The sequence below is a fragment of the Larus michahellis genome, chromosome 12 (assembly GCF_964199755.1).
Source record: "Larus michahellis chromosome 12, bLarMic1.1, whole genome shotgun sequence".
Taxonomy (NCBI): Eukaryota; Metazoa; Chordata; class Aves; order Charadriiformes; family Laridae; genus Larus; species Larus michahellis.
Genome location: NC_133907.1, coordinates 5,011,149 through 5,037,298, shown reverse-complemented (window position 1 = coordinate 5,037,298; position 26,150 = coordinate 5,011,149). Strand labels below are relative to the sequence as shown.

Below are 26,150 nucleotides of genomic sequence, written 5' to 3'. Positions count from 1 at the left end.
GGGGACGGGATGTGACCTGGGGACACTTTTGGGTCACTTCTTTCTCAAGGGTACTCAGCACCCTGCGGGTATGGGGGGGGTGGGGGGGGGAGTTTGCCAGGGCAGGGGTCTGTCACTGCCGCCCCCAGCACCGTCCCCAGCCTGGTCCCCTCTGCACCAGCCTCAGTGGCAGCGAGGGGCCGTGGCATGGGGGTGCTGGGGAGAAGCCTCCCATGGCACCGGGTCCCGAGCGGACCCACGGCCACGCCGGGGCTCATTTCCCGGCCGAGGCTGCAGCCGCTCTGAGCAGGACACGGGACTTGCCCGGCCTCTGCACGGGGAGGAGACCAAAGCTCGCGGAAAGCTCACGTCAGGATCGCGAGCAGGAGTATGTAAAATATGTGGGTGAGACCGAAACTGGGGATAGACCTTGCAGAGAAGGGGAAATGAAATTCACGGGGATTTAGAGCTTTTTAAGCACTGGGCTGTGTCAGGAGTGGGGGGGAAATCCAGTTTGATACGAGCATATGCAAAGCAACGAGTGAGCAGAGCACCGTGGAGCGCTCTGCACCTAGGAAAGGGCCCAGGTCTGCGGCTTACTGCCCAGGGGAAGGATTTAGTGGTTATTATAGGAAAATCCTTTAAGCCATCAGCCTGGGGTGTGCCGGCAGTGAAAGCACAAACAAGCGCCCGAGCTCAGACACAAGGTAGGAGCGTGTCGGGGAGCCCCTCGCTTGGGGGGCAGCACCTCGCTTTGGGGGGCGGCACCATGCTTGGGGTGGCAGCAACTCGCTGGGGGGGCAGCGCCGGGTGACACTGGGGTCAGGGATTTATACTCATCCGTGGTGGTTTCCCGGTGCCACCGGGTGTCCCGTCCCGCCGAGTCGCCCGCTGGGTGCTCGATCGAGAAAGGTGGGTGCTTGTGGCAGGTCGAGGGCTGCCATGGCTGGGGCGGGCGGGGGGCGATGCTGGGGCTCCTCCTGCCCACAGCCGGGGCCGAGGAAAGGCGGCTTCGTTGCCGGAGCAGAGGCAGTGGCTGGACAGGGAGGTGGGAAGAGGTTCGGTGTCCCAGCCGGGGAGGGGACACGCCAGCTCCAGCCAGGGTTTGGGCAATGTCCCAGCGCTGGACCCCGCACCGGACACCGGGGGCGAGGGTGCAGGGGGGTGGATGAGGCGGCGGCGGTGTGTCCTGGCAAATGGGCCCGGCAGCGGGCCCTGCCACGGCGAGAAGCTCCCGGCGTGTGGGTGGCACGGGGGGGCTTTAGCCGGGCTTTTCCTCCCTGCGGTCTGTGAGCCCGGTGAGACCTCACAGGACGGCAAAGCCGAGCAAAGCGGGTGGGGAGAGGCTGAGCTGGGCTGCGCCGCGGTGGGGGTCTGTGCAGACCCCCACCGTGGGGAGGGGACGGGAAGCAGGAGCTGGGAAAGGGCCAGGGGATGCTCGGGGGCTGCCCCAGAGTCTACTCCATTCCTGGCGCCTGGGAAATGGCTCCTGGAGGTGCCGACGGGAGAGGGCTGGCAGAGCCTGTCAGGGTGGTGGCATGTGCCATGCTGTGCCAGGGAGCCAGCGTGGGAGGCACGGGCTGTGCCGAGAGGCAGCAGGGAGTATGAGCCTCCAATGGAAAACATGGAATAACAGAGAGCAATTAGTCCGGAGAGCGTGACTGACGGAGGAGGCTGGTCCCAGCAGCGTGGGGAGGGGGAGCAATGATTTAATTAGTGCCAAGGAAGAGCACGGTCTCAGCTAGTGCGTGGGGCTGGCTGAAGAAGGGAGATGAGGGCATCTCCCTGGTGTCCCGGGGGACAGGAGAGGGCTGGCAGCGCTCACGGGGGAGCGGGACAAAGCTGAGCTTGTGCTGGAGCCAGGGCTGAGCAAGGAGAAAAGGAGAGAGACAGGGATAAACGCCTCGTGCCCTGCCCCAGGATGCTCCAGCTCCGTGGTGAGAAGCAGAGACACCACCCCCCCCCCCACGCTGGCAGTGCCTCTCATGGGGACGGTGCCCAGGGGCCATCGTGTTTCCCGGGAGCCCATGGCGCTCCAGCTTGTCCCCTCCAGTGGCTGATGGGGCAGCAGCTCTAGCCAAGGCCCTGATTTGTGGGTGTCTCTCTCCAAGATGCCCTTGTGCTCCTGCTCTGTCCCCATCCCAGTCCCCATCCCTATCCTCGCCACTGTGAGACTGTGGTGGCCACAAGCCCATCCCCAGGGAGAGACAGGCTGGTCCCTTTGCACATCATTAGCCAAGCAGCCATGGGCCCAAGACTATCCGAAGCCACAGAGACCCCACAGGACCTCCATGATGCCACAGGCACCGCCGTGATGCCACGGGGACCCCGTGATGCCATGGGGACCAGGCAACGCCATGGGGATGCTGTGCCAGGACACCGAGAGAGAGCAGCACAAGGAGCTGGAGGAATGGCTGGGGTGCTCTGAGGGTTTTGGAAGGGAGAGAGGGTCTCAGGGACAATTTGAATGTCCCCAAGAAATGCCACGTGGGTCTTGCCTGTGCCTGCCGACTGCCCTGGGCTGAGCTCCTGCTGGGAGAGAGAATTGGAGGGAGAAGCCCTGGGATGCTGCACGGCTGGACCCTGCTCCCACCAATTCCAAACCCCCCAGCTGGCCCGTTTGCAGCTCCTCAGTTCGCAGGCTTTTCCTCGGAAAGCAAGGAACGAAGCCGAAGTAAAACGGTGACATGCTTTACGCCGTTCCTGATTTATTTCACCTCTTACTTATTGAATCTTATTCCCCGGTTTCACAGTTGTTGTGGATTTTTATTAAAGGGGATAAACAGGTCTGGGATTTGGGGTTGTCATAGGAACTGTTTCGGTGCCGCAGCCTCGCTGCCAGCCTCGTCCTCCCCCCGGGCTCCTGATGGAGCGAGGGCTCTCGCCAGCACGGCAGAGACGGCTCCAGCCCCCCAGGCACCGCCTGAGTGAAAACCACGGTATGGGACAACCACTGCCCGGCACGGGGGTGCCCTGCGGGACCCTCCCTGGGGAGTGCGGGGAGGAGGTGGGCTCCCGGGCACTGCCCGGCAGTGCCCACGCCACAGCCTGGCCCTGCAGCCACAGGGCTTTGGGCTGAGGGGAGGTGGAGGTGTTTGGAGGATGCTGTTTGTCCGTGTGGATTCTCTGGTGTCTAATAGGAGGTTGTGCTGTATCAGCTGTTGCTACTGGGGACCTCTCTGCTCGACCCGGAATCATTTGCATTAAATCCCTGGAGCTGATGGGGTGTGGAGCAGATTGAGGGCTGCCCTCCAGCCATTCCCCATCTCTTGTATCACGTCAGAGGGGGCAGGCAGTGAAAATGAAAGTGTGAAACACATTTCAAAGGAAATCCTCTGCGCCCAACACTCCTTTGGCCCGTGCGGTCCTTCCCTGCAGGATGTGGTGGAGGCCAAGATTCTGGCAATGATTAAAGAGGGATTTCCAGGACCGTGGGACGAACAGGAACATGCAGTGCTTAAGAAAGACTCACTTTGTGCTTTCGGTGTTTGACGGGACGTTGCTTGGGCACAATCGCCCTCCAGAGCTGGCACAGGGAGGGTGGATCCAGCTGCTGTGCTTGGTCCTGCCGGCGCCTGAGGGGGTCCCCGGGAGGGCAGGAGGGGTGTCCTGCACTGGGGATGCCCAGGACTCCTCATGTTGGGTCAACTGATGGTGACACATTGGAGTGGTCCTGGTCCCCTGACACCCACACGTGCATCATGCCCCGAGTGAGCCGCACACACAACCAGGGATACTCCGGTGGGTTTTGTCTGGGGAAAAGAGCCAGGTGCTGCTGCTCGGGATGGGGAAAGCCTTTGGGGAGCTCCCCTCTCCTCCCCTTCCCGTGGCAGTGGGTGGCACAGGGCATCCCCGGACGGCAGCAAGGGCAGGACGCCGCAGGGGTCCCCAGGGCTCCTCGCTCCTCCTGGCACCGAGTGACCTTAAAGCTCAGCCGTGCTTGGCCGCAGCCCCGGTGCTGGCAGTGCCCCGAGCCCAGCACAAGTGTCCCTCTGAGGAGAAGCGCAGGGAAAGGGAAAAAAAATATTGAGAGAGGCAGGAGAAGGGGGAAAGCAGGCGCTGCGGGAGGGAGCCACGAAGCGGGCTGAAAGCGCCTTCTCAGTGGGCTTTTGTTTGCCCCAGACGTGCCCGGCAGTGCTGCCAGCACCGAGGGGCTGTGCCGGCGCCGGTGGCTCCCAGCGTGGCGCAGCCGGGCAATCCCAGGGCTCCGGCAGCATGCCCGGTGTCCCAGCCCGGCCCTTGAGCAGGATGAGGCCATCACCCCGAGCTCCATGGACCCGAGCTCCATAGCCCCGGCTGGGCTCGGCCCCTCGCCGCCGGCCACGGGGTGGGCAGCGTGGCAGCACCAACAACGCGCTCGCTAAAATAATTGCTTCTGACGGATCCATTTCTTCAGCAAGGTTCAGGCTTAATTTTATAATGGTATCGGTAACTATGGCAACGTGTAAAAATAACGTATCCCCGAGCCCAGTAAATTCTCCGTAAACAGCTCCCGTCCCCAGGAGCCGAGGGAAACCCTAGCCCATGGTTGGGGGGGTGGGCGAGGGGCAGCAGCCCCCTGCCCGCGGCACAGGCTGCCCGAGCCCGGGTTAGTGTTTGGGTTAGGATTCACGCGATGACTAATTAGTGGTGTTAACTGCTTACGCCTTGGGATGATGATTTCGTTTGCTAATCCTTGGGGCTAGGCAGAGCTCGCGGCGGCTAATTGGGTGGATATCATTAATGCTGGCGGTCAGGAGCTGCTGTTCAAGGGCTGCAGCGCGGCGAAGGCTGGAGCATCCCTCGCGCGTGCGGCGGGGCAGATGGTTTGCTGCCGGATCTCGAGGTTCTCTCCTGGCATCTGAGACCCAGCATGGGGCTAGTGGCCACCGGGGGTTGTGCACAGCTCAGACCCTGCATTGCCACCGGGCCAGCTGTCACATTTGCACCTACAGCCCCGTGCCAGAGCTGTCGCCACTGCACATGCACGCACGTGTGTGCACACACATGCAAACAGACGCACACGCATGCACACAAACACACACACAAACACACACACATGCAGAACAGGCTTCCCCTGCGCAGGCATCCCCCCTCAGCAGACATCACACATCAGCTGGTGCCGATGTGTGTCTCGGCTCAGACGTCTCTGGTCACCGCTGCTAGTAGATAATCCCAGGCAATATTTTCTAAACCTGTTAGACATCTCTCAGGCCCTTTAAATCCCTGATCCCCCTCCGCGGCTCTGGCAGACCGAGCTCCGGGGCAGGACGGCAGCATTTCACAGCTCTGATTTGCAGCTCCTTATCGGGGCCAAGCCAGACCCTTGGGACCGATGCAGTCACCGGGAGCGCGGTGCATCCTGCAGAGCCACATTAATCCTCGTGCTTTTTGTTGCCCTTCAGTTTAAAAAAAAAAAAAAAAAAAAAAACCAAAGACAAAACAACACAAACCCCTTGCAGAAGCGTTTTCCTTCAGCTTCCAGTGGCAGACCAGCATGGCCCTGGCCCCGCGGAGGTCAGGCAGCGTGGATGTGCCTGGTCTCAACGGGGCCAAAGCAAACAGCCCCAAGCCCCGGCACGTGGCCCCTGAGCTGCATGGCTGCTGCGGGGACAGCCTGGGACAGCCACTGCAGGGGACGGCCTGGTGTCAGGGCTGAGGATGGACTGGCGATGCTGGGGGGCTGGTAAAGACAGCAGCACCCTCATCCAGGGCTGGGTCCGGCCGTTTCGGGGGGTGCATCCCCTGCCCCCCCCCCCCCCAGCCACCGTGCAATTGCCATTTCCGCCGTGATGCATCAGATATGGCACTTTCACAAATAACCTCGGTAAAAGCCCTCCCTGCCAGCCACGCCGTTCTCTCTCAGCACCCTCATTAATAACACTCAGCGAAGGGTGACATGGGGTCGTACTGGGTCTCCTGCACCCGACGTGTCCCAGCTCAGCCCCGCGCCGGGGCATCTCCCCGGCTCCTGGGTTGTGGCTGGCCAAGGTCCAACAGCGCAAATGCCCCGACCAAGCCTGGGCTTCAAAGCCCCGCAGCCGTCCCGGTGCCTCCAGTGAGAGCTCTGACGAGCAGGAAGCGATGGGCTGAGATAGCTTAACATGATAAATCCCACCGCGTTAGCATTTTTATTTTCATCTGCAGCTGCCACGGGACTTTATCAGGCAGCCCAGCCTGCAATGAGTTACAGCAGCCGTGCCTGGGAGCGCGCGGAGCATTATCTGCTATTGCAGCGTTGGATGCGCTTTCATGATAACAATTTGCAATCAACAAAGAACTTTGAGAGGATGCGGGGGAAAAAAGGCAGAATAAAACTGAGATTATATCGCTCCTCCCTCGGCCAGGCTCCTCACCCCACCACGGTCCTAGTGGTACCGCCAAGGGGAGACCAAGGTCTTCTCTAGCATCGCTCCATGGGGCTGTAGGCTCAAAGGGACCCGCTGTTCTCACGTGCATTCCCACAGCCTGCACCCCGTCCACCTGGGGATTCCTTGGCTTCCAGGCTGTCCTGCACGGTCCGCAGATGGCCCCGGGCGGGGGCATGGCACCGGCAGCCCCCACATTAAGAGCAGGGGGCAGCCAGAGGAGGATGGGCTGTGTCCGACACGGGGAACCACCAGCAGCTCTGTCAGGGACGTGGCCTGCTGGGGAGAGCCACAGCTGCAGGGGCTCGAGAGGGCAAAGTAAATTTGTCTGGCGTCAGCATGACAAGGCCTCCCATTAGCCCCCAGGACAAGAATTTGGCCATGGGCTGCGGGGAACCACCTGTGCGTTGTGGGGATCTGGGTACTGGCACTGCCACCGTGTCCCCGTGGGCCAGCGCGGTGCAGAGCATCCTCCTCCGGAGCGGAGATGGGGGATTCAGCTCTAACAGCTCCCAGGGGCCCATCAACAATTAGCACCCAGCTCTGAAACATCCCCTGCGTGGCTGGAGCTCCCTGGCTGCCCCTGCCTGCCCTCCCCTCCCCTCCCTTTCCCTCTCCTCCCCTCCCTGCCACTTTCTCCTCCTCAGCACCGCTGTTCCTGGGGCTGAGCATCCCTTCCCTGCCCTGCCCAGCCCGGGGCGGGTGAGGGTCCCACGGCAGGACCACTCAGCTGCCACCGTGGCACCGGGGTTACCTTGGAGCCCAGGAGAGATGGAGCGAGCCCTGGCTGTGCCTCCCAGCCAGTGCGGGTGTCCCTCACAGCCCCTGAGCTTTGCAACTGCTGGCACAAGGGGTGCAGGACTGGGGCCACCCTGTGCCCCGCTGTGAGCTGCCCTGGGTGGGGGCTGCCTCGCGCCCCGGTCCCTGTCCCAGCGCTGTGCCTGTGCTGCCGACCCAGGACGCTGCAGCCTGCTCGGACTTTGCTCGGCCACTGCGCCCACAGCCAGCGAGGAAATCCTCCCCCAGAGCCAGGGGCAGGATCCTGCCTGCAAACAAGGTTCATCGCAGCCCTCCGAGTGCTCGGGGCAGCCAACCAGCCAGCAGGCGCCAGCCCTGCCGGCTCCCATCCTCCCGAGCCATCCCGCGCCGCTGGATTTTCCCAGCCGGTCAGCAGTTTCACCCAAAACCCCAGTCCCTCTGCCCATCGCCTCCAGGTCAGCTGGGGCAGCTTCCAGGCCAGGCACAGGATATAAACCACCTTTCCTGCTCTGACACAGCCAGGAGGAATTCCCCCAGTCGGAAGCCTGCAGGGCCGCGTTAAGGAAGCCTGGACGAGTTACCCGGCTTGCAGCACCCCGCAGGGTGCCCCTGCTGAGTGGGAGCAGCCCAGGAGCATTGCACGGCCCTGGGACGGGTGAGCCGCGGTGTGGGTACGGTCCCCGCTGCAGCCCACGTGCTTCTCTTTTTGCTCGGTGGATGGTCTGACACCGGCCGGGCTCTGCCACCGCTGCCGAAGCCGTGGGTGACGGTGTGTGAACGCCGCAAGGGCACTCGGAGCATCACTGCAGCCCAGCAGAGTCCAGCGCTGGGCAGACAGTGACGACATCCCTCCCTCATCCTTCCTGAAAGCCATTTTATGGACATGGAGGGGACCAGCTGATCCCGGCGGAGCATTCTAGCGCCCCTGAAATTAAGTAGGCTGCGATTAGGAACCCGGCTCCCTGCGGCAGGTCCGGCCGGCGCGCGTGGAGGTGGCCTCCTTGGAAAATCCCCCGCGTCGGGGAGCGCCTCCTCCCCGCTCGGCCCCTGCACCATCTGCACCGCCGGGGGCCGAGAGCTCAGACGAGGACCTGAGATGTCTCAGCTCAGCCCTAAATCACACGATAAAAGCTTGGCCAAAGCAATTACAGACAGTTCCCCTGAGCCCCTCCCCAAAAGATAAGGGGACAAGCCCACGCACAGGCGGCTCACAGCAGCCCCCACAGCCCACCCCTGCCTGTCTTCTGGCAATCGCAGCCCTAACGAAGCACCTGCAGCTCATTAAACCCCCACAGGCCCTCCCCCCCATAAGGGGGTGGCTGGGTGCCACCACCTCTAGCTGGAAGGTGTTTGTGGGTGCCGCAGCTGGAGCGTGCGGTGAGCAGACAGGTATGATACACACCCCTGATTCTTAAATCGGTGTTTTTGTGGGGCTGGGGTGCTCCTGTGGTGGGTTCCTTTGCCCCTTCCCTGGGTGAGGGTCCGGCTCGGCCACCCCTGCGTGCTGCTCCTTACGCGCAGGCTGCAGGTCACTTTTTTCCATCCCCGTGTTAACATATTGCTTATTATAAGTTAACATCAGATAAACTAATTTAAGCTCCTTCTGTACTGGATGTCTTGGATTAAATTGGCATGGTACCTAATGAAGCTGAAGCTCCATTTGTTGTGCTGGAAGCCCTAAATATCAGCAGTGTAATTGGTGCTACCTACTTTCAAAGGCATTTGTGTGGTTTTTCTCCCAGTGAAAAGCCCTGTGAGAGTGCTGCCTCTGAAGCCCAAGGGGTGGTGGGGAGAGGCAGGAGGGCTGTAAGATGTGTCCGCTTGGCTAGTAGGCTGGAGGGGTCTTGAAGTTTGGCTATGGAGCTGGAGAACAGATGGGATGAACCTTCCCGGCCCCATGCACCTGTTGTTCTCCCGTGCAGGGAGGCCGCACTGGCTTGCGTGTGCTGGAGCAGACCTCGTGCGGGCGCTGGGGCTGGGTTTGGCTCTCTGATGTGGTTGCAAACCTTGTTTTGGTGTGGCAAGCTGTGAAAGCAGCATCTCTTGGGGTGCTGGGACTGGGCTGGGTTCTGCCTGGGGCTGGATACGACCGAGCGGCTCTCAGCTTCGCTGCGGCAGCGAGTCCCTGCAATCCGGAGTGCCTTGGCGGGGGCGTACAATGTGTTGTTTGGGTTTATCATGGAGGGGGTCCCATGGGTGCTGGCTGCTTGCTGGTGCTTGGGCAAGGCTCTGCACCCACAATCCCAAAACAGCACTGCTGGATGCTGGTTTAGGGTATTTTCTAAGCTGATATCCAAAGTATTGATATTTTCCCACATGTTTACCTCTAAGCTTCCCTGCTGGTGTGGGTTTTGAGGCTGCACTGAGCCCACAAGCCCTCTGGGACAGCCGATGTGGCCAGCTGGTCAGGCCATAGGTAGCCTTCCCGCTGTGCTCTACCATGCTGGTCTGGGGCTGGGGAGTGGGGGATCCCGAGGGGAAAAGCCCAGGGTAGGGAAAGAACCGCAGTCACCTCCATCATTAGTGAAACGTGGCTCATCACTAGGCTGAGGTTTGGCACCGCAGGGCAGGAACTGAAACCTCTCCCATCTCCATCACCTGTGAAACCCCCCTTCAGCAGAGTGAGCCACCGCTGTCCCCGTGGGCTGTGGGTGCTGGGAGGGGATCAGACAGGCTGCTAATTAGGGGGATGAAAGAGCAGTCTGGGCAAAACCAGTGCTGCAAGACTTTCAGGTGGGATCGCTCTGGTGAGGCTGTAATTGCCCCCGTTGGATGCTGCTGGGTTGAGACAAGAGGGTCTTTTGGGGGGGCCCTCCCTGGGATGGGGTGCTGCTGCCCCAGCCGGGTGTCCCTGTGCGGAGAAGGACCCCCCACCTCCTGCTAGGGGAGGAAGTCACTCGCGCAGCTGGTCCTGCTGCCGAAAAAGGGGAAATGCAAAAGCACGCTGGACCCCTGGTCCCTGCTGGGAGTAGTGGTGGCTCTGGCTGCAGCCTTTGTCCCAGGAAGGGAACCAGAGCACCCAAACCTGTGTGGGTGGGTCAGCCTGTCTCAGACTGGCCGGAGCACGTGTCTTCCCCAGAAGAGTGCTGGCAGCATGATGCAAGTTCCTCATCGTGCCTCAAAACTGTGAAAATCAACCTATTCTTGAAAAGCTCTGCTAAAAGGCTACCCCAGCCCCCCGCGCTGGCTGCTGCGTGGCTCCTGGGGAGACCCGGGCTCCAAAATCATCCCTGCGGGAGCAGTGGTTTTAAGCTAAAGCACGAAGATGCTGCAAAAACGAGCGCAGCCCGGCTGGCAGCGCTGCCCGCCCTGCCAAGCAGCCTCCTGCTCGCCGTGGGTGTTTGGTGCAGGAGGAAGCTGCTAATGGTGGCGTTGCGCCTCCCGAAATGCTGCGCTCTCGCTCCGTCTTGGGTGTGCGAAGGAGCAGGAGTGCTCCTCTCCCCCAGGTTCATTGCCAGCCCGCGGGGCAGGGGCTGCCCTCTGGGGGCGGCTCCCCCAGAGCCCCCCGTGTTCGAGCGGGGCCCTGCGATGCCGAGTGGAAGGACCGTGGGCAGGAGGGGAGGCAGCTGAGCCTGCCCATATGCTTCCTAATGGGGAGCAATAGCGGCTCTTCCCGGGAAGCTCACGCTGCACCATCTGCTCCGCCGCGCTACCTTCTCTCGCCCAAGAGCTTTTTTAAGCTCTAACTTTCCTTCCCCAGCACTCTGCTTGCGTACGGGCTGTCTCTGCTTTGTAATCGCCTTGAAACAGGTTGTCTGAACCTTCAACGCCGAGCGGGAGAACAGCCCAGACAGGCTGAAGTCAGCCAGGCCTCCAGGAACTGTGCTTCCATTTAAAAATAACCAGGAAAGCGGCTGTGAATGGCTGCGGCGTGTCCCCAGCACCTTCCCTCTTGCTGGTTGCCTGTGCCCAGGCTGGCGCTGGGTGGGATGCACCGCCCAGGGCAGTGTAGCTGCAAGGTTTCCATGAATCCTGGGTCCCGTCCCTGCGCAAACTGGTAATTTATTTCCACGCCACGCTGCATGCGCAAAAAAGGCCAAAGGCCGAACCTAACGCCCCCTCTGGGTCCCTGCTGTTTGCTCACGTCCTCGCCAGCTGTGCGAAGGGGAAATAAAAACAGTGGCTGCACCGGGCTCCCCGGGAGCGGCTCTGGCCGCAAATAATTTTACAGTAGGAGCAGCACCGGCCCCGGGGGTGCTCCCCGGGGGGGGGGGGGCTGGGGGGGTGCACTGCAGATGGCTGGGGAGGCCGGTCCCAGCTCCCAGCAGCGGAGGGAGCTAAATTAAGGCTGGATGCAACACATGGGCGTAGCTGGGGCCGAGGGGGAGGCTGGCGGGGAGGGGAACGCGCGCAGCCTGACGCCGTGCGCAGATTGATGGTGCCAAGTCCCTTCAGATATCTTTGGTGTTTGTTTGTGCGAAGCTCTAAATAAAGCCGACAGCCCCAGCGGCTGCCTGGGGAGGGAGGAGGGAGCCGGCAGCCGGTCCCTTGGCATGGCACAGGCACCCGATAGTGCCCCGGGGCCCCGTCCCGGCGTGGGAGAGCAGTTGTGTGTGATCTGCGGGGTGCATGGGTGCTGCTGGGTGCTACCCCGGTGTGCTGGGAGCCCCTGCTCTGCAGAGGGTCCACCCTGTCCCTGGGTCTGCAGAGGGGAAAACAGGGTGGGTTTGGGACCTGCTGGAGGTCCTGCTGGGAGCTGCCAGCATCACGTCTGGCTGCGGGTGACCGTGCCCATGCAAGGCACAGGGGAACAAGCTGGTCCCTGTCCTGGCCTTGCTGAAGTGCCCACGGGTGGTGGGAGAAGCTGCAGCAGGCACAGATAGTGGAGAATGTCCTTGTGCATCCTCTGGGAAGGACTTCGTGTCAGGGAGAAGCAGGGCAGTGCAGGGACATGCAACCTATGGATCCTCGCGTCCAGACACCCTCCTCCTCCTCCTCTTCTGTGTCCTCCTTCGTCCCCATCTCAGCTGCCTCATCCTCAAGCTGTTGCCTCTCCCCACTGTGGGTTCCTGTCCTCTCCCCCTTGGATGGGCTCCCACTAAGCCCATTCCCCTGCTGAGGGATGTCACGGGGTTGTCCCCATGCTCCCAGAGGGCAACTCAAGGGGCCCCCCTGGCAGGAAAGGGGTGCAGGTCTCTCCTCTCCTTCCCCATCCACTCTCTATGTGTCCGTGCTGCACCAGAGTTCCCCTCCTTGCTCTGTCTGACCCCCATGGGCTGAGCTCTCCTGTCCCCAACGCACTTCCAAAATGCCACTTGTGCCTCTGCCATGGGCTCTCCTGGCTCAGCTGCTGGCCCTGTGTGGCCCCTTGGGTGGCACAAAATGCCTTGTGTGTTCAGGAGCCCCTAAGCTGCGTCCACCCCTGCCCCAGCACCCTTGTGCTTTCCCCCCCCGGTTCCAGTGCAGGGATGCTGGTCTTTGTGCCATGGCTGTGCCAAAGCGGTGGCCATGCTGGCCCTGGCGCAGGAAGCCCGTGGCAAGCAGGGGGACCCCAGCCACCTTCCTTGCAGCCCTGGATGAGCACTGGGGCCACTGAATCATCCTTCCTCTGCCCCGGCCCTGCATCCTGCTTGCTCTGGGCGCATCCTGCTTGCCCCGGGGGAGCCGGGCACCCCTTCAGACCCGGGGGGTCCCGGGACGGGTTTGGGGGGTGTCCCCCAGCCCACCTTAAGGCAGCAGCACACCGGGCACGCCGAGGTGACATTACAAAAGCAAGTTCTCTCCGGGCCGGGCGGTGCTGGCTTCGCCCCCGCCGCCGGGGAAGGGGGAGGGAAGGGGAGGGGGGGGGGTCTCCGAGCCGGGTCCGGCCCCATCCCGCCCTGGTGCCACGGCAACGGAGGCGGCGCGGCGGCGACGGAGGGGGTGGGGGGGGCAGGCGCGGCTCCGCTCGCCACCGGGGCATGCGCCCGCCCGGGGCCCCGCCAGCGGAGCCCGAGCCCGGGGCCCGGCCAGGTCGGTGCCCGAGGGCGGCGGCGGGGCCGTGCGTGTGCCCGGGCTCCCCACCCGCAGCCCCGGCGTGGGGAGGGGGGGGAGGGGGGAACCGGGAGGGAAGCGGGGGGAGGCGGGAGCCCAGCCCTCCTTCCTCATTTTGGGGCTGAGAAGAGCGATTTCCTTCTCCCTGTGCGATTGAAAGCCGGCAGCCGCGCTCTGAAGCCGCTCTAATCTCTGCTCCCCAGAACCCGCCGAGGATGGAGCCGCTGCCCCGCGGCCCCGGCCGTGTCTCCTGGCCGCTGACCTGCCTGGTGCTGCTGTCCCTGCCCGGCTGGCCAGGTAAGCCATGGCTCCCACCCGCCGCGGGCTCTCCCGCTCCTGCCACCCTCCTCTTCTGTTGTGGTTTGGCTTCTTTTTCTTCCCCCTTCGCTCCTTTCCTTTCCGTCCTCCTCTCTCCTCCCTGCTGCCCCTCCGCCGCGCACCTCCCGAGTGCGACATGATGCTGTCTCGCTGCGCACGTTTGGTTTGACCTTTCCGTGAGATGACCTAGAGCGCGGCGATGGCAGAGGGCATTCCGCGGGGCCCGCGCTCGGCTGCTCCTCCGGCAGCAAACTTCAAGGCAGACATTCCCCTTTCCAGCAAGATGAGGGAATTAGGCAGGGACGTGAAGAGGCATGTTGTTTCCACCCATTTGCTAGCACCCCCTGCCAGCTATGTGAGAGGCAAATCTCTGCAAGCAGCCCAAATTCCCATTCGGAAGCCGCCCGGAGACGGGGAGGATGGCGGAGTGGGCACTGGGAGGCTCTGGCGAGGGCTGCTTGCCTCCTCTGCTGGGAACTTGTTTTTCTTGCTACCTCCCTGCCTTAGCCCTGACGGTATGCAGTTCTTGCTGCTCAACCCAACTGTTGAGCACCGAAGTGGTGGGATTGCACCATCCTCCCAGGCACCTTGCACCACCCAGCCCTACTGCGAGCACTGGCCATGGGTCACCTCAGCCCCCCGGCTGCCCCAGCCCTCCCTGGGGCTTGTGGCTCCTCCCGTCCCATATAAAAGCTTGGGGATGTGGCATGAGGAGGGATGATGGTGGTGCGCGCCGCTCCCTGGCTGTTTCCCTTCCCTCGCTAGCAGTGGGAAGTTTCTCGCCCCACCAGGAACGAAGCCCTGTGGTGGCTGCTGCTTTCAAGGATGTTTCGTTTCTAGGATGGTTTGTTTCGGTGCTCTTCATCTCGGGTGATATTGCGAAGGAATCGCCCTCCTTCCTACCCGGCGCTGCCTGTGCCTCCGGGGTGGGACGGGGCTTTTTGTGCAAAGCTCTTGGGGCAACAGCGATGCCCGTTCAGGAGCATCTTGCTGCTGAGTTTTTTGCCTGGTCTGACCAAATTTTACACCTTCCCGCCAGATCCTGCTTCAAATAGCCCAGCCCAGGCTCCCACACAGGTGAAACACCGTCCCGCATGGGGGGAAAGCCGTGCTCTTCCAGGCCCGTTGGAAGTATTTACCGTTGGAGCTTTACTTGGGCGGAGAGTTGAGCACAAACTTGAGCAGAAAGCAAATGCTTTCAGCACAACACTCCTTGCTTTGAGTCGCCTGATCACAACTGAGAAGTGTTGGCCCCAAGCTGAAAACTCCCAGTTGCTGAAAGCCAAGAAGGCTTTGACGGCGAGCGCAGCTTCTCAGTGAACCGTTGCGATTTCCTGCTACGAAAGAATGGCTTGAGAAAAGCTCTTGAGTTCAATTAAACATGGCCTTGGAGGGGGGAGAAAAAAAAAACAAAACCATTTTTCCAAACCAGCCTTAGGAAAAAAACCATCCTGGGCTGCAAGGTGGTTTGCATCCCTGGTTTCAGGTGCGAGCATGCAGATGTTTGTTTATTTTCTTTCTCCATGTGGTGGAGACCCTGTGGCGGACCCTCCTGGGCCATGGCTCAAACTGAGCTTGAACTCCTGGCCCAGGCTCCCACTGCCGGAGGGTGGCTGCTCCGACAGCGCTTCTGCAGAAGCAAAGGGGGAAAAGGGAAGGTCCTGCAGGAGATCTTCCTGTAGGGCAAAGAGGAGACGAGATGCTGGGAAGCTGAACTGCAAAGCCCCGTTGCAAAATGTGCGCCGTGCAGAACCCTGCTGTGCAGGCGTTTCTCAACGGAGGGTTTCAGCCGCGCTTCCCGGAGCCTCCGCTAAAGAGGAAATCTGTTTGGTCGTGGGGCTCTGGCTTTCAAGCTGAATTTCTGCTAATGCTGTAGGAGGGAAGCTTGCAAATGGTGGCTGCGTGTGATCCGAGGCTTCCTCTGATGTCATGTATGTAAAATATAGCCTTTACTATAGCCGTCCCCGAGCCGCTCTGGGATCTGCATAGCTCTCGACAGCTACCCCTGGGTCTCTCTTCTTGTCTTCCCCCCGAACTGCAGATTCCAGGCCCTTTTTATAGGCAGCACCTGTTAGTTTCCCCCAGGGGCAGCTCTGCTGCAGGTGAAATTCCAGCAGGATTATTTTGGGGTTTCTTTTGCCCGTCGGTCCCTTCCTTCAGCGAGTGACCGTGAGGCTCCGGATGCCGGTGACCAGCTGCACGTTGCTTCTGGAGCACGCGGCCCTTCCCTCGCCATCCCGGAGCTCCTTAACCGGCTTCTTTGGAGGGGGGAAAAAAAAAAAATCTATTTTTATCAGGAAGCATCCAAGCAGCCTCTCCTGAATTAAACCCCAGCCTCTTGCAATCTGTTCAGTATCAAATACTTCAAAAGGTGGAATACAGAGAGAGAAAAAAAAAAAAGTGTCACCGAGATGGAAAACTTGCACTGCAGCGGGAGAGCTGGGGATTATTTTGCTCTCAACTTAAATTGAATAACAGGATCAAATTGAATAGCAGGAGGGAGGCTCCGCCAGACCAGGCGCAGCCCGATGCCGGTGCTCCTGCCTCTCCTCTGGGCTGGGAGCGCTCTGGGTCTGCGTTGCGAGGATGCTCCCACCTACGTGGGAACGTCAGGTGACGATTTTCAGCACTTTGTTAATTCTGGAGGGTAGGATAGAGCAGATTACAGGGTCAGAGCACCTCAGCTCCCCTTGATCTTGGCGGCGAAAGGATTGCGCTGGCTCTAGGTGGTTTGAAATCAAAGTCTTAAGAAAATAGTGTCATCGTTCGCTGCGAATGCGCAGGTGGGCAGCGGGTCTGCGCTGAACTGATGCTCGCCGTGAGAAATGCTGGTGTGCCCCGTGTGTTTGCAGCGCAAAGGTACCCCGCAGCCTGCTCCTGGTGCACAAGCATGTCATGAGGGTCAGGGCTCGCATGTGCTGCTGGCAAATACCCGCTGGGAGAGGGCTCAGCTGGGTTCCTGGCCCCATCGCTCCTCAGGGCGAGCAGCCAGAAAGGGGAAGGAGGAGAGACATCTCCTGGGTGCAAGGAGAAGCTGCCTTCAGGGGGAAGGGAGGAGAGAAGCTTCAGTGGAAACTTTGCATTTTCTAACTTGCATATTCTGGGGTTTTCTATCAACTTCCCCTTTGTGTTTTCCCATTGTGGCCAGGGCCGGGGCGGGGTGTGTGTGGGAGCACCTCTCTGGAGGCTGCTGCTGGAGTTTGGAGGTGTTTCGGAGCACGCGAAGAGTCGGGTTGGTCCTGGCGTAGGGCTGTTGGGTGCAGGACAGGCAGGTGGAGAAGTTGGGTGGTCTGTCCAGGACTCGTGCTCCTCGGCTGGGAGGTGCGAGAGTGTCTCGTTAAGGCGGCGTGGTGTTAACGTAGCATAGCGTGGCTGAAGCTCACGTGCAATAGGTGTCCTGCAAACCCTCAATGGGGTGATCTGAAAAAGCACCGGCCGAGCAGAGCTGTGCGTGAAAGTCTCTTAAGTAGCGCAGTGGCTCACAGCAGAACACATGGAAAAATACCCAAAAGCCACATTTTAGCCCTGAGAGGCTCCTTAGACCTACGCGGTGTTTGCTGCTGTGACCAAGAGACTGAGAGCTGCCGGGGAAGCCTCCTGGCACGTGGCACCGGAGGCAGCACGAAGCCCTTTGTTCCCTGGCCGCTCTCGGGACCGCTTTGGGAGTAGCGGCACCATCAGAAAAGCCCCGTGCGGTGGTGGCCCCGCAGCAGCAGCACCCCTGGCAGCCTGTTGCTGGACAATAGCGTGTGCCCTGCCTGCAAATCCCTCATCACAGGGAGCAGGGCAAGGTGCTCGCACGCCGCTGCCCATCGGGGAGCTGATGTGGGCTCGGCGGTGTGAGATGCACGCGGAGCATCGCCGGCCCGGCTGCAAACCCGGGCTCTCGGAGAGGTGAGCCCTGCTGCCTGCCGAGACAAATCCCCGTGACCCCAGGAAGGCAGGGACGTTGTGCCGAGGCGGCTATACCCAGCCGTGCTCAGTTTAACTGCCCGCTGCTTTTGTGGCTGCTGCTCTGAGATCCCGTGGCTGCGACCAAGAAATGAGCTTCAGGGCTGAGCAATGCCTGTGCTGCGCACCCCAACCACACTCCGGCGTTGGGGTCAGCTTCAGGAGCCCAAAGCAGGCGTTTCCCCCGTCTCTCTCCCCTCTGGAACTGCGCGTGCCTTGCAGGGAGAATGGACAGATGGAGAGAGGGAGGATGAAGAGGAAGCACTGGGCTTGTCGGTGCGGGGTGGCGCTGGCCCCTCTGAGCAGGGCAGCCCTCCCTGGTGCCGGGTACCCTCGAGGGGACATGGGCTGGGGGAGTCACACCACCCTGCAGTCTCTTAGGCAGGATTGCAGAGGGGAGCAGTGAGCGACATGTTCATCATGGGGTGCAGAGCCCCTGTGGCTGGGAGGGGACCTGGTGCCTGTGTCCCCCCCCCCACTTCCCAAGGCTCTTGCTATGTTGCAATGCCACCTGCTAATGAGCGGAGAGGCAACGCAGCTTCATTGGCCCAACTTGGTGGAGAGAGCAATTAGCAACGCGGCAACCTTGGGCATTCAAAGGGGCCTGGGGGTCTGTGCGGACGGTGGCTGGGGGTGCCGGGTCCCCGTGCCCAGAGCAGCCGGGTCCCCTGCCTGTGTCACATCCCTGTGTGGGTGCTTGGCGAGAGGCGGATGATGCTTCTGTGCTTCTAAACTTCCTCTACACATTTCTCAACCACCTCTTGCGAAAGGTCCGGGGGCCGCAGGCGATGGAGAAGCTCAGGAGATGCTGCAGCAGCGGAGCCGGCGCTGCGTGCCCTGCGTCACCACCAGGCTCTGCACATGGGGCGCATCAGCCCCCACCGAGGGCAGGGGCTCTGCTCCGGGGCTCTGCTCCCCTGGATTTGGTTTCACCTGAGAAACACGGGCTCACCCTGCAGAAGCCCAAACCGCTGCTGCTCAGCTGCAAGACCGAGGCTGGGCCTGGATGATACACTCGGACGTGACACAAACCAGGTTTCCGTCCTTCCACGCTTGTCTTCTGGGACAAACTCATCCCGATGTCGAGCGCTGCTACTGCGTTAGCCTTGATGTGACATCGAAGGGAAACGCAGCCCTTCGAAGGGCTGAAGCTTTCGGCTGCGAGCATCAGCCTGTGCTGGGGATGCAGCGGACTAATGCCCTGGGCAAAAAGCCTTTAACTTGGGGAATCTGGAGAAACTACTCCTGGTAACTCTGGCCATCAAGATCATGTAATTGCGCAGACAGTGAGAACATCTGTGGATATACCAAATACCGCTGGAAGTCAGAAGGGATTAACAGCTGCCAAAAATCCTCTCTAGGCTCGGTGGGAGCCAGCCGTGGCCGGGAGAGTTCGGAGCAGCTTGTCCTACAGTGGGTCCTCCTGGGAGCATCCAGCCAAGGATTTTGTCCCATCCTGGGGACAGCTACATGGCGGGAGGCTGTGGAGGGACCAAGGGCAGCTTTCACAGGAGTTGCTGCCCTGGATTTTTCTGGTGTGAGAGATGTGGGTGCAGCTGCAGCCCTCCGGCCAGCTGTGCCAATGCAGCTCCCACCCTCTGGGGACGTTGGTCCGTGCGCTCCCCGCACCGCTCAGCTGTGGCAGGAGTTACCTGCTCGAACATGACGGTCCCTGCACGACCGTGACACCGTTTCTCCGTGCAGCTTGCCAGCTCTGGGATTGCAGCGGTCAGCAGTGCCTGGCCCCTGTTACCAGCAGGCGGGTTTAGGTGGTTCTCCCACCTTCTCTGTTCCTTCAAGCGGTGACCTGGATTGAAATCTCATTCAATTCGGTCTCAGTGACTATATTGGCATGGCAAGTGTTGCCAAAACTAACCCTTTGAGGAGCCGTGTAGGCTGTGGGGTGGTTGTCTCCGCTGTTCCAGCTGTTTTTAGGGAGCAGTGGCACTGCTGGGTTCCACGGCGCTGAGCCGGATGGCTCCCAGAGCATCCCTCCTGCATGGCAGCAAGCTCGGACCCCCATCCCTGCCGGCGCTGGCTGCAGGTCCTCCCGAGGTGGATTTTTGGTATTGCCTGCGGAGAGCGGAGCCCCTGCGGTTTTCCTGGAGAGACCTGGGGAGTTTCTCCCTGGCTGGCCGTGCGCAGGGGAAGGTGTGCTGGCACCCATGGGTGCATAGTTGAGGGGAGCACTTGGGATGGTGGCTTTCCGTTGGTGCCAGGAGGTGCAACGCAGTCGGCTGGATCAGGGAGCCTTGTGACCGAGATGCTTCGAAGGGGACTGCTCTCCTCTGCCGGTGACAAGCAGGAATGGCGGCTGCCTGACTGGCACCGGCTTCGGCTAATGGCTGTGCTCCGCTGGAGCGAAGCGGGGCTTGGATTCAATGCAGAAATGGGACAGATTCAGCGCAGAAAACGTGGTAGCGCATCTGCAAGGGGAGCTGGCTTTTCGGAGCGTGTCGTGCCCTTGTTTCCTTCCGACTGACGAAGCCGAGCAGCCCTGGGAGGCGGCGCGGTGTGCTGGCAGGCGTGGGCAGCTGGGATTTGCTCGAGGTTTTAGCTGTACAGAGCACGATATGTGGCCATCTAGCACAGCTCCGGCCGGCTCCGCTGCCGAGACCTGCGGGCAGAGGTCTGTGCCCGCTGCCGTAACCGCAGCCTCTCCCTCGGGCTCCCTGGGGCTGGCCCAGCTCCGTCGCCCGTGGTCCAGGCTAACCAGAGGTGTGTGTGCAGCCTGTCCCACGGCCAGGGGGGACAGTGGGGAGCATGGATGGGGGTGCAGTGCCAGATGAGACTCCGTCTGTTTTTTCCCCAGGTGCAGGTGCCCAGGTGAGTCGGGACTTCAAGCTGCAGCAGCCCCAGGACAAGGTGTCGGTGGCAGCGGGGGAGACGCTCACCCTGACCTGCACCACGTCTGGAAATGCTCCCGCTGGCCCCGTGAAGTGGCTGAAGGGCTGGGGCAGTGGGAACCAGACCATCTATGACCAGACGAACGCCCTCACCCATGGGGTGAGGGCAGTGAATGGGTCTGACATAGACTTCACCATCCGCATCAGGGATGTTCAACCCAAGGATGCCGGCACCTATTACTGCGTGAAGTTCCGCAAATCAGTGAGCGGTGATGAGGTGTATCAGCATGGAAAAGGCACGGAGGTGTCCGTACGTGGTGAGTGGGGCTCCCGGTGGGAACCAGCCCAGCCCAGCCCGGTGGGCTCTGCTCGGGGCGAGTGGGGATGGGGATGGGTCTCGGGGTCCCAGGAGTGGGTCCTGTGGGCCATTCCTGGGCGCATCCTTGCCCCCGTGGGAGACCCCTCTCCCTGCAGCCCCAGGAGGGGGTGGCAGAGCCCGGATGACAGCCCCACGCTTCTTCCCGCAGCCAAACCCACCCCCCCAGTTGTATCCGGGCCCGAAGACAGAGCGGGGCCGGGGCAATCGGTGGCTTTCACCTGCACGGCCGGAGGGTTCTTCCCTGAAGACATCAGTGTGAAATGGCTCAAGGATGGGGTCCCCATCTCGGCTCAGCAGCCAACGATCACCCCTGAGCGGATGAAATCCTCCTACAACATGGTCAGCACCGTGACGATGCCACTGGGGGTGGACGACGTCCGCTCACAGGTCGTCTGCGAGGTGCGGCACCCCACGCTGACGGCCCCGCTGAGGGAGACGTACCAGCTCAGGCAAGCCCTGCGAGGTGAGGGCTGGGGGGGGACCGGCGCTGGGGGTGTCCAGCTCCTGTGGGGCTGGGGGTCCCAGGGCAGGGACAGGGCACCCCGCCGGCAGCGGAGACGGGGAACGCTGGGCACCAGGCGCTGCCTCTCTTCCCAGTTTCCCCCAGCATCCAGGTGGACGCTGACCCGCCGAGCCCTGTTGGGGTGAACAAGACCGTGAAATTCACCTGCCACGTGAAGGGGTTTTACCCCAGGGACGTGGCCATCACCTGGCTGGAGAACGGGACGGAGATGAACATGGAGAACGTCTCACAGCCAGTGGAGACGCCCCAGGGCTTGTTCAAGCTGACCAGGCTGGTGGAGGTCAAAGCGATGGAGGAGAAGAACGGGTCCGTGTTCACCTGTCGTGTGGTGCACGATGCCCAGGAGCCCGTCGACAGGACGGCCACCCTGTGGATCACTGCCACGTCCAAGTCAGAAACGACAGACTCATCCCAGACAGTTAACGGTGCGTGAGGGCCGCTGGGATTTGTTCTCTGCCAGGGGACTGTAAGATATCACCCCCCTTGAGAAAGTCCCACCAGAATCTGGTTCAAGGACACAAAATCCCCATATTGGGGGGTTGGGGAGGTCATGCTGGCAGGTCCTCCGTGCTCCAGGCATCACCAGGCCAACCCCAGCTGTAAGGCTGCAGGGTCTCTGTCGGTACCATCATTTTCAGGCCCATGGTGACCTTTTGCATTCATGTTTCAGGTGGTTTTCTGATGATCTACATCGTGGTGGGAGTGGTCTGCGCTGTGCTGGCACTACTGGTGGCTGCAATTCTTTACCTTATCCGGGTGAAGCAGAGCAAGGGTAAGGAAACCAAGCGCACGGCAGGGAAGCATCTGCTCCTGACCCTCTTCTCCCTCTCTTGAGCATCAGGGCTTGGGTTCTGAACGCATGGCTGTGTGCCTGCAGCTCGTGTCCAAAGGGGAGGACGGAGCAGAGCTCTCCAAGTTGTTTGCGGGCCGCAGGGGAAGCTCTGCCCGGTTGCGCTGCGTGCCAGTGCCTGCCAGGAGCAGTCTCAAATGTGCTTGTTGTACCTTGTACCTAAAAATGTCTGACACCCCCTCGCACCTCCTGCCCTCTGCCCGGCAACAGTCCTGCAGTAAATGGAGTGAAACTCCAGAAAACTGCAGGCACTTGCCTCTGGGAAGAGATGTATATCTGCTCTTACAGCACTCTCTGCATGTGGGCTCATGTGCCTGGGGAAGGAGGGGGGGTTATGTTGTTTCCTGAACTATTTCTTTCCTGAATTATTTCTCTTCCGACAGGTAAAAGCTCGCCATCTGCTAGGTAAGCGCGCATCTCCTCTAGTCACTGAGTCGTCCACAGGCATTCTGAGCTGGATACCTCCAGCCCACAAACTGGGTCCCTTGGGATCTGGATGGAGCTGGATCCCCAAAAGCTCGTTGCGAAAGGGAAGGCGCAGGCGCTGCTGATCTCCCTGCTTGTGGTTCTGGCCCCGCGGTGATCTCGTACCCAAACATTTGGCTTTTGGTGAGGCGGAAAAAGCGGGTGGGAGCTGGGTCTCCAGCCTGCAGAGATGCAGCTGGCCCAGCACGTGAGCAAATGGTCACCAGTGAGGACTCATCCTGCTGGGTGCTGCTGCGAGGACCTTGTTTTGCCTCTGAATGCCCCCCCTGCCCCACCCCGCCCCTGCCGCTCCATCACTATGGAAGATGCCACAAGGCAATGGGTAGATCTGACTTGTTTTGTTCCCCCTTTCAGGTTACATGAGCCGGAGAAGAGCAGCGAGGCCACCACCCAGGTGTGTCGCTCAGCCCCAGGACCCGGGGAGGGGGAGCAGCCGGGAGGCACTGGAGGCAGGAGCGGAGGGTGGTGGTTCCTGCAGGAAACATCTTGGTTTCTCCAGTGGAGAGTGGTGGTTCCTGCATGAAATATCTCTGTGTCTCCGGTGGAGGGTGGTGGTTCCCCTGTGAAACGTCTCAGTGTCTCCACGCTGTGGCTGGAGAGAGAGGAGAAGCTGTTCCCGGGGATGGGATAGCCACTTCCCAGCATCTCTTCTGCCTTCACCTTCTCTCCTCCTCCTCCTCTTCCTCCTCCTCCCTGGGAAGTCTAGGTTTGTGCTGCCTGGAGAACCAGCTGTGCGATAGCCAGCCAGGCTATTTGTGGAGTTATTTTGCATTTGGTGACGCAGTTACGAGCAAAGTCGTGATCAGCAGCAATCTGTCCATCCCTCTGCCAGCTCCCGCGTGGGCATCGCTGGGCAGGCTGGCCCCTGCCCGTCCCTACCAGGACGGGGTGACGGGGCGGCTCTTGAATCACGGTGGTGGCTCTGAAGCCTGTCAGTGGCAGCGGTGGCTGGTGATTTGAAGATGCAGCATGGGGTAAAGCATTGCTGCAGGATTGTCCCAGCCAGCTGCTGGCGTCATTTACAAGCAGAGACCGAGCTGGCCCAGGTCAAGCTGCAGCGGGATTGATGTGTGGGGCTTTGGGTTTAGGGCATGGGGTGGGCACGGGGCCGGGGGGGATCTCCTCGCTCGTCCTCCCAGATGAGGAACTCTTGCTGTCTCGTGCAGGAATCTGACCCCAACAACCTGACCTACGCGGACCTCAACTTCGACAGAGAGAAGAAGACCATCCGCCGGATGGTGGAGATGAGCCAGCAGTCGGAGTACGCCTGCATCCAGCCCAGCCGGGCGCCCAATGGCGATGACAACCTCACCTACGCCGACCTGGACATGGTGCACCTCAGCAAGGCGCCCAAGCGGCCGGCCCCGCACCCTGAGGAGACCGGCTCCGAGTACGCCAGCGTCCAGATCCCGAGGAAGTGAGCAGGGCTGCAGCGGCTGCCGGGACCCCCTGCCCCATGGGGAGCTGCTCTGCTCCTCCCCGGGAGGATTTTCTTGGAAGCACTGGGAGTGATGTGAAGACATGCTGCGGTACTCGCATTTTGGTGTGGAAATGCAGCCCGCAATACTGGTGGGGGTTTGCGCCCATCCTCAGAGACCTGATTTTTGGGGGCAGCTTGGTCCTGGGGCTGCCGGCTCCATCCCTTTTGGGGCTCCATCCCTGCCCCACAGCCACGGGGGGGCCGCTCGGCCTCGGTGTGCCGGGTTTGCCTGCAAGGGGGTTGAGCCAGCGGAGCAGCGGCTCCTCGGGAAGCTCCAGCTGGGCTGAGGCCATGGGGACAGTGTCTCCACACCCGCGGGGATGCCACCGCCTGGACAGGTTTGTATGGCTCCCCACAGCCCCCCTGACCCCGCAGGGACCGGCCGGGACCCCCGCGCTGCCTTCTGGGGCTCTCTGCCGTCGACGCCTGGAAAACAAACTCTGGCTTTAAAGGAAGGACCTGAGCGTCCGCCTCACTCTTCCCAAGTGTCCCTTCTGCGGGACCTCGGTTCTCGCACCAAGGCCGATGAGGCTGGGAAGGCTGGCGAGCTGAGCCCCCCCTGCTGTGGGCTTCCCCCCGTCCTGCCGCCCAGGGAGGCTCCGGGTACGTCTCCCCGACATGGAGCATCCTCCTCCTCATCTTCCTCTGCACAGCCTTGCCCCGCACCGGGACCCACCAGCGCTGCCCCAGGCTTGTACAAAGCGTGCAGCTCCGTATCGGCCGGGCTGCGGGTGCCCCCACCAGCCCGGTTTTCCCCCCCTCCCCGGGAGCTCCCCGCAGGTACCGTGTAACATGTTTTGACTGTTTGACATGTAACTGTTAATTTCTAGAGCTAAAACCCAATGTTTTGTGTTGTACGTGGGTGTACTGCTGTGTACTTAACACTAGAATAAGATGTGCAAAATTAAGACCGAGTTCTCAGTGAAGACCCCAAAACCCCATGGACTCTAACAGGGACTTACATCCCCCCCCCCACCCCCAGCTCTGCTGTGGGGGCCAGGTAGGCTTCTCCCAGCCCACCCATGGGGACAAGTGTCTTCCGTGTGCCCCATCCTTGGACCCTGCGCGTTGGCTCCTGCAGCACCCAGGTGGCCTTGCAGCAGTGGGCACGCATGGGGCTGGCCCCACGGCTGCTGGTGGGGGGCTGTGGTGGCGGGGGCTGGGGGGGGGGGCCTGGTGATGCTTTGAGAACGATGTGACTGCTTGTACAGACTATTCTTTTTTTTTTCTTTCTTTCTTTCTTTCTTTCTTTCTTTTCGCTTGCAAGATATTTTTATAATAAAAGTGAAAAGTCCTGTGCTGCTCTCGCATGTCAGCCTGTCCCTGCACTCAGGGGGGTGCACGGTGGGGTGGGGGTCCTGCACATCCCTGGGGTGTGCTGCAGCGGGAGGGAAGAGGAGGAGGAAGACAGGGGGAGGTTGAGGCTGGGATGGGGGCTGTGGTGCTGGTCCCCCTGGGCAGCACCAGGGAGGGGAGTAGCCCACCAGAGGGTGAGGGTGGCCCAGGGTCTGGCCAGCTCTCCCCACACAGCCCTGCTGCAGCCTTAGGTGCTCCCATTCCCTGGGAGGCGAGTCGGAGCTGGGGTGCCCAAAGTGGGGTGCAAGCAGGCTGGGTGCTGGCTGCAGCCCCTGCAGTGGGTGAGCTGAGCGTGCCAGTGCTCTGCAGTGACCTCCCCTCTCTCCCACCCTGGAGCTGGGGGCTTGGCTGTGGGCGACACAAGCTGTGCTGTGCCGGGGTTGGAAACTGTGGCCTGAGGCTTCCCCTCGTGACGAGCCACGTGGAAGGTGAGGCAAGGAAGGAGAAGCTTGAAAGGGAATTTGCTGGCCAGGCTGGGCTCTCTCAGCACTACCTTGCTGCTGGCAGGGTCACGCTGTCCTCAAAGCAACTTGGCCACTGCCCTTCGGCAGGGCTGTCCCTTCCCAGCCGGGGCAGCTGCTGGGATTCCCAAGGGAGCCTTCCCTGGATGCTGTTGGGGGTGAGCAGATGGCCCTGCGCTGCGGGAGGTCCCCAGCCAGGACGCCACACATACCCGGGCTGGGCTGAGCATCCCTGCCCTTGCTCGGCTGGGGGGTCCCTGCCTCCCCAGGGGCATGGCTCCAGGGGCAGCAGCAATGGGGTGTGTGGGTGCCCCACATCCCCTTCGACACCCATGGCGTGGGGAGGGTACCACCGCCCCTGCCTGCAGGTCTTGCAGCTGGCACCCCAACCCTGGGCACCCATAGCCCCCCCGGCTTGGGGCGCGTGATCCCCTCATGACGA

The 26,150-nt window shown here is 61.4% G+C and overlaps 1 protein-coding gene across 2 annotated transcripts; it reads left to right on the top strand.

The window, feature by feature from the left end:
* Window positions 1–413: 413 nt before the first annotated feature.
* Window positions 414–25,201, top strand: LOC141750432 (tyrosine-protein phosphatase non-receptor type substrate 1-like). Of its 2 annotated transcripts, none has more exons than XM_074605480.1 (9): window positions 414–686; window positions 13,262–13,355; window positions 20,140–20,490; window positions 20,701–21,015; window positions 21,150–21,500; window positions 21,746–21,847; window positions 22,309–22,330; window positions 22,766–22,805; window positions 23,578–25,201. In XM_074605480.1, the coding sequence occupies exons 2-9, from the start codon at window positions 13,274–13,276 to the stop codon at window positions 23,830–23,832; spliced, it is 1,518 nt and encodes a 505-aa protein (XP_074461581.1). In that variant the 5' UTR covers window positions 414–686; window positions 13,262–13,273; the 3' UTR covers window positions 23,833–25,201. The 2 variants fall into 2 exon arrangements, with proteins under 2 accessions (XP_074461581.1, XP_074461579.1); XM_074605478.1 differs by lacking the exon at window positions 414–686 and adding an exon at window positions 12,906–13,037.
* Window positions 25,202–26,150: the final 949 nt, after the last annotated feature.

Bases quoted from the DNA above. Each gene is read 5' to 3' on its own strand.
- LOC141750432 (XM_074605480.1), top strand. From the start codon at position 13,274: ATGGAGCCGCTGCCCCGCGGCCCCGGCCGTGTCTCCTGGCCGCTGACC. The intron at 20,491-20,700 runs GTGAGTGGGGCT...TTCTTCCCGCAG, and splicing joins CACGGAGGTGTCCGTACGTG to CCAAACCCACCCCCCCAGTT. The intron at 22,806-23,577 runs GTGTGTCGCTCA...TGTCTCGTGCAG, and splicing joins GCAGCGAGGCCACCACCCAG to GAATCTGACCCCAACAACCT.